The 5,922-nt window shown below is 52.0% G+C and overlaps 3 protein-coding genes across 3 annotated transcripts; 2 read left to right on the top strand and 1 right to left on the bottom strand.

Moving 5' to 3' along the window:
- Positions 1 to 1,924: 1,924 nt before the first annotated feature.
- CTAM01_16046 (uncharacterized protein) lies at positions 1,925 to 2,144 on the top strand (the record flags this gene model as incomplete). Its single annotated transcript, XM_060532039.1, has 3 exons — positions 1,925 to 1,979; positions 2,021 to 2,080; positions 2,128 to 2,144. The coding sequence occupies 3 exons, from the start codon at positions 1,925 to 1,927 to the stop codon at positions 2,142 to 2,144; spliced, it is 132 nt and encodes a 43-aa protein (XP_060373398.1).
- An 88-nt stretch (positions 2,145 to 2,232) lies between these two features.
- Positions 2,233 to 2,466, bottom strand: CTAM01_16045 (chorion transcription factor Cf2; the record flags this gene model as incomplete). Its single annotated transcript, XM_060532038.1, has 1 exon — positions 2,233 to 2,466. The coding sequence occupies one exon, from the start codon at positions 2,464 to 2,466 to the stop codon at positions 2,233 to 2,235; it is 234 nt and encodes a 77-aa protein (XP_060373397.1).
- A 2,412-nt stretch (positions 2,467 to 4,878) lies between these two features.
- Positions 4,879 to 5,163, top strand: CTAM01_16044 (uncharacterized protein; the record flags this gene model as incomplete). Its single annotated transcript, XM_060532037.1, has 1 exon — positions 4,879 to 5,163. The coding sequence occupies one exon, from the start codon at positions 4,879 to 4,881 to the stop codon at positions 5,161 to 5,163; it is 285 nt and encodes a 94-aa protein (XP_060373396.1).
- Positions 5,164 to 5,922: the final 759 nt, after the last annotated feature.

Here is a 5,922-nt window from a genome sequence, read left to right as displayed (position 1 = left end):
AGGGGAAAAGCCCCGAGGCAGCGGATCATTCAGCCGCCATTGGAGAAAGCTTCCTGGCGGCCCATACACGGTGTTTGTTCTGCACTGTGCACATTGGTTAAAAACCAGGAGATCTTTAACAGAAGCAATCTCACTATCCGTCGCCTTCGCAGTCTCCGTTCGTGTTCGTACGGCGGTCAAGGTGGCTGCCTGATTCCAACATTGCCCCCATCGTACAGGGTGAGCACCTGTAACCGGCGGAGGCCATCGACCTTGCAACAGTCGAGGCATGCTCGCCATTGATGGCTAGACATGATGTTCTGAACACCCCCGCCCGCTCACCTACACGGATCTGACTGCCCAATGCAGACGAGGCCATGCCCAGCCCAACTGACTGAACCTCCGCACGATGACCCCAGCGCGCTATTACACGGCCGGGAGATGGCTTTCACACGACTCGAAGAGGCACACAGAGGAGACTCTGTTGACGAGACGGCGTCTAGTGTGGCCCATGCCCCTGCGCTACGCACCGACAAGGATTGAACGCGCACACCCATAGAATCCCTTGCGATGGGTTCAACAGCAGGGGTACAAGTACACGCCTCCTGGTGCCTGCTAGCACAGACATGGATACCTCACTTAACGGGGAAGTGGAGTGTCCAGCTCTCTTCTGAGCAAGCAAAAGTTTGTTCCCACGCCCCTCTATGTAGAAGGTTCGGCGTTAGGCGGGGAGGTACTATCTCTAGATTAGCAATATGATTTAGGCGTGGAAAATAGAATCTGTACTTACGTGGTAACCCCCTTGTCAATTCTCTGCGCTAACGTATGGGATCCCTGGGGAGGTGTAGAACTTCAACCTCCATGGATGATGGGTAACAGTGCAAGAACCAATCACGGCGGGCATGGGGGGTCCACAGCCCGTCGGTGTTTGCTGCCAATCCGACATCATGCCCTTCTCCAGATGCTAAGCGCACAGACGAACAGGGCATCCGCCAGTTGCCTGTCATGTTGAGCGGCGAGGCCATTTAAGCACACCGTTCAAGAGACACAACCGGCAGCGCGACGGCTCGATGAAATTGGACGGTCTCGCTGAGGCGATTGATCACGGTTTTGAACCTACTTGAGTTGTAGGAGTCTTGGTCGCTTCTTCTCAAGTGAGCGGCGAATGTGTGCGCAGAATCACGTAACGAAAAAGCGCCACCCATGCAGAAACTATCATTCTCCTCTTCGAACAACCATGCCGACAACACATCAAGGTTGTCGCTGCGCATCGCAATTACTGTTGTCGGTGCCGTCGCTGACTCGCCCTCCAGTGACCTCTCCGCTGTAGTCAAAACAGGCGTAGCCGTTGTTGGGCGACTACACGCTAACCTCATCGAACGTGCAGACAGCACATTGCGGCCGTGCGGGGGTGTCCGCGCCTTGCAGCCCTGGGACTGGGATGCTACACACGGCTTTAGATCCGTTCATCCCGTGGTGTTCCACCGCGCAAGGAAGCGGATGATTGTGTAGTGTACACTATCGGGCGAGGTGATGCAGGAGCCAGCGACCGCCATACCCGGGAGCTCACGAATGCACGTCCCTCCCCTGGCGATGTTTGGGACAATTGACGACCCGGTACAAGTCGCGCGCGCTCTCATGGCTTGCGCGACACCCCCATCCACCTAGACGCAAGGACTAGGATTCGGCCGCGGCTCTGGTCCGATCTCCGTACCACCGGCGCGGCGCCGTTTCGTCCCGCCGCGCCAGGAAAATCCTGGGACGTCATTCTCACCGGTGTGTGGGTCGCGCGTCGAAAGCACAGGCCACCACTCCGTAGGTCCCCGACGTAACTCCTCGCGTCGGCTTCTTGTCGAGGCTGCCACTGGTATTAGTATTCGAGAATACGACCTGTAAGATGTAATACGCAGTGTATCGAATAACATGTTTTCCTCCCTTTGATGACATGTTTGCTTGCTCCTACAGCAGCCGGCCGAGGACCTGGCAAAAGCGCCTTGAGGGTACGAGAGATGTCTTCATCCCGCGTCTGGGAACTGAACACATGAATGCCGGGAGGCCAACATCATGCCACCTGTGTTCCAAATCACCTCCGACCAGCGAGGTAAGCGTGAGCTGCTGGCTGTTAGAACGGTCCTAACTCTTTCACAGGGGGACGAACGGCCTAGTCCAGCCGGGTGAGCGTCCACGGGTGCACACTTTGATGTTGTCCTCAAGACGCTTTACACTGCTTCGGCAAGTGAAGCGGAGTATACACTATTTGCATCCATAAGAAGGCAATCCAGTGTGAACACGTATGATATGGGAATCGAGTACATATTTTCTCTTGAAGCGCCCCTGACATCTTATGCATCCAAAAGGACGCTCTCTGACGTGGGCCGTGATGTAACGAGAGAGTACATGTTGGTTCTTGAAGCGTCTGCCACAATCTTTGCAGTTGCAGGCGCGCCCTCCGGCGTGATGGAGGGCGTACAAACCGAGATTAGGCATAGAGACCGTGTTTGAAAGCGTTTTCTTTTATCTGGCTTTTTGGTCAACCTCTAAAGATATTATTGTTGGGTTTTCACCGCCGTTTGTTACCGCTGTTTAGACGGCATAGCGATAAACCTGATCCGTCGGGGAGCTGTTACCAAGACGAGGGACGAAATCCGGACAGTTTAAAATGATCGATCAATGCGTACAGCCCACGGATTGAATTAGACTGGTCGCCTAGAGACGGGAACATATTGCCTTCGGGTGTGCCAAAACTCCACTACACGCTCCTATGGATGCGTCTTCTTGCCTCAGGAAATATGCGGTAGCTGTTTGAAGAAGAAAATCAGGAAGTTTCTGGAGCAACGAAGATCGGAAGCCCGTTGAGATAGATATAAAAGCCTTGGAAATAGGAAGAACACTCTGGGATTGAAAGCTTACCATCCGGAGCCCAACGGCTTTCGTCGACAGGAAGGTGGCACAAAGCCCCCAGCGTTGGGACCAATGCCAGCCGAAGGCACCGACCCTCACGTCCAGCCATCCACCGGCTGAACTTCTCCAATCGCCCCCGACATTGAAGATTGGATCGGTCAGCTCTCGTTTGCGTACACACAAAAGTAACAGGTCGTCCAATGTCTTGACTTATCTGCCGTCAGAGGTATACGATTCTTCACTTGAATGCATTGCCCACATGGCTAGCCTGCTGATCAAGTCACAGGTCGAGCTTGCTTCATCTCCTCTTATCTGAAGATCCACAGAGACGCCTTTCCTCACCAGCTTGTTGAAGTGGCTTCCTCCGTAGGACGAAATGCTCATCTAGCTGGGCACCAGCCCATCAATATTGCTGATTGTATCATTGTACTCTCTGAAAACGGACGGTCTGGGATGGATGGCACCTTCGACGGGAGACGTGACATCAGCCACGTACTCGACATGTCCGCGAGGCTGCTTTGAATCTCAGACTCGCAAGCCTCCTGGAGCATGGCCAATGTGCTGCAGCAATATCCGACCCGCAGGTCCGGCCAGCATAACCTTGTGCCTCTTACTGAGGGCGAGTGGGTGTAACCCCTGTCAGGTATCGTTTCGTAGACACGCGTACCTTCTTCTCCACTCACCGCCCTCGTTCGTAGTTCTCCCCACTCCCGATGGATCATGGAGTACAGGGGAACGACATGGGCTCAGCGTAACGAGCCAGGTTCTGCAGGGGGGACGAACCGCATCTGGCATCCCTGTTTTGTGCAAGGAAAGCGAGGAGCTGTGGCCAACGCCATTAGGTGTCGTCGACTCCGATTGAAGTCTTGAACTTGATGCATTTATCGGACGAGCGAGGCGGCATTTTCTTCACATCGCCTTTGACCAATGATTGATTCGTCCAATCGCGGAACCTCCGACACGCACATCCACTCTCCACACCCATCTCCTCATATTGAACAGAGCTGTCAATTTCGTATAGCCGCACATTGTGTATTATCGGAAGGCAACTAGTCTAGCATTATAAATATGATGGGTTTGGCGCCTTCTGCTCGCCAGGACATTTTCACCGTTCAGATATTGACCGAGCAAAAAAGCATCGCGAAGAACAAATTGCACGAAGACGACTTCAATACTAGTATTTGTTTGTGGGTACAAACCCATACTTGATGCCAATTGTAGACGCATACTCTAACTCATTCCAGGCCCACAACCTCAACATGTGCACGTGGCTTGACACACTTTGTCCCAGGTGCGAAAGCACTCTTACAACTGTTCGCTCTGTCCATTGTGGTACAGCACACGAACAAACACGAGATAATACGATTCATGAAGCAGGGGCAAAGTGCGGACCTTGCAGTTTGCCCACGCCTCCGACTAGCAGCGATGACGAGTCTGCACATTAGAATCTTGACCAAAGCAATTTGCATGCACCCGGGCTATCATCAACTTGTTGGATTGACGATTGTGTCTGGATAAGGGAATGCTTAGGATGTATTGAATACTATGTAAGAACTGTTGGATTGACGATTGATTGATTGATTGATTGATTGATTGATTGATTGATTGATTCCTACTCGAGTCGCATGTACTGTACCTCAGTCGAACTGCAAATGATTTTGCTGCTTCCTGCCGGGTTCCTATGTGGCTCATGTTTCCTCGTCCGATTACTGAGTATGTGAGTATGAGAGCTCGTGCACAGATTTCGCAGACATTGTCGGACGTTAAAGGGACGACAATCCTTCTTCGCAGAGGGGGGAGGGGGACGACGGGTGACCAATCTGTCTGTAATGTGTAGTGTTTTGCGGCACCGATCGTAGCATGCCTGATGCCTGGTGCTTCTTCTGTGCAGGAGGTGATACTGTTCTGTCGGGCTAGTCGTCGTTGCTGTCGCGGGACGTTGCAAACTTTGTCGGGGATGATAAGGCGACCCATAACCTATCGGTGACTGTAATGTTGATGTGTTTGGGCGTGGTCGTTGTGCTTCTCGTGATAACCCGCAGGCCGCCAGCGGAGGTGGCGATGGTGTTGTCTCTTGGCACGTCGTTCTTTGTGGCTTGCTCTCGAATGTTTCGTGGTCAGAGCCCGCTCGCAGCCACGAGTAGGCGCTTTGGATGCAGAATCAATGCCGAGGATGGCATTGTGCCCAAAGTGGCCTCGGCAGACGCGAGCGGGTGTGGTTCGATCAATTTGGTGCTGTTCTCAAAAATTTCGTTCGGCGCTTTTGTTGGTGTTTTTTGTTGAATTGACGACTGTGTCTGGATAAAGAGATGCTGGAAATGCATTGAATAATATGCACGAACCGGTGATTGTGGGTAAATACGAAACATCACCCCGCTAAATCCCTCAATCGAGCACAACAATCAGCTTTTGATAGATGACCCCAGGATATTGCATGATATCAACATCTTTTGTCTAAGAAGTACACAAAGGGTCATCTTTGATAAATGAACCCTGTAAGCATTGCATCGAACGTCGCTCATGCAACCAATCGTCGCAACCTGCTTAAACTCATATTTGGATTATGATATGGCTCATCCCCGCACCTCTATAAATCATGCTTTCTTGACTCACAACAAATTGTTCTGTACGTTCAGGCTTTCACCGCGCAGTGGCAGGCAACGCAGCCGGTGGTTCTGTGTATGCTGGCTCTCACTCAGCCTTAGATCCTTCATACCAAATTTTTTCTACTTTTATCTCGACCTTCTACGATGGCTGAAAGAAGCGAAGAGCGAACCGCAAAGCGCTTTTTCATGCAAATCTCGCGGCGCAGTCCATTTTGGGCAGCAACGGACCAGGATATCATCAAAGCTGTTCTAGAACACCTAAGCGATGGCAAATCTCCACCCATCGCAGATGTAGACATCAAGCTTGTTATCCGAGAGATATGGCCTTCAGAAATATGGATTGTCGTCGACCTTCTCAACGATGCGTACGAGCCAACTGAAGCCCATTTGCCAGGCCGGAATGACTTGCCTGTGTATATTCTCCGTCTCGGCAAAG

Source organism: Colletotrichum tamarilloi (assembly GCF_030869305.1).
Source record: "Colletotrichum tamarilloi strain Tom-12 chromosome Unknown Scaffold_192.1, whole genome shotgun sequence".
NCBI classification, from domain to species: Eukaryota; Fungi; Ascomycota; class Sordariomycetes; order Glomerellales; family Glomerellaceae; genus Colletotrichum; species Colletotrichum tamarilloi.
The sequence above is the reverse complement of the archived record's forward strand: the minus strand, read 5'-3'. Positions and strand labels throughout refer to the sequence as shown.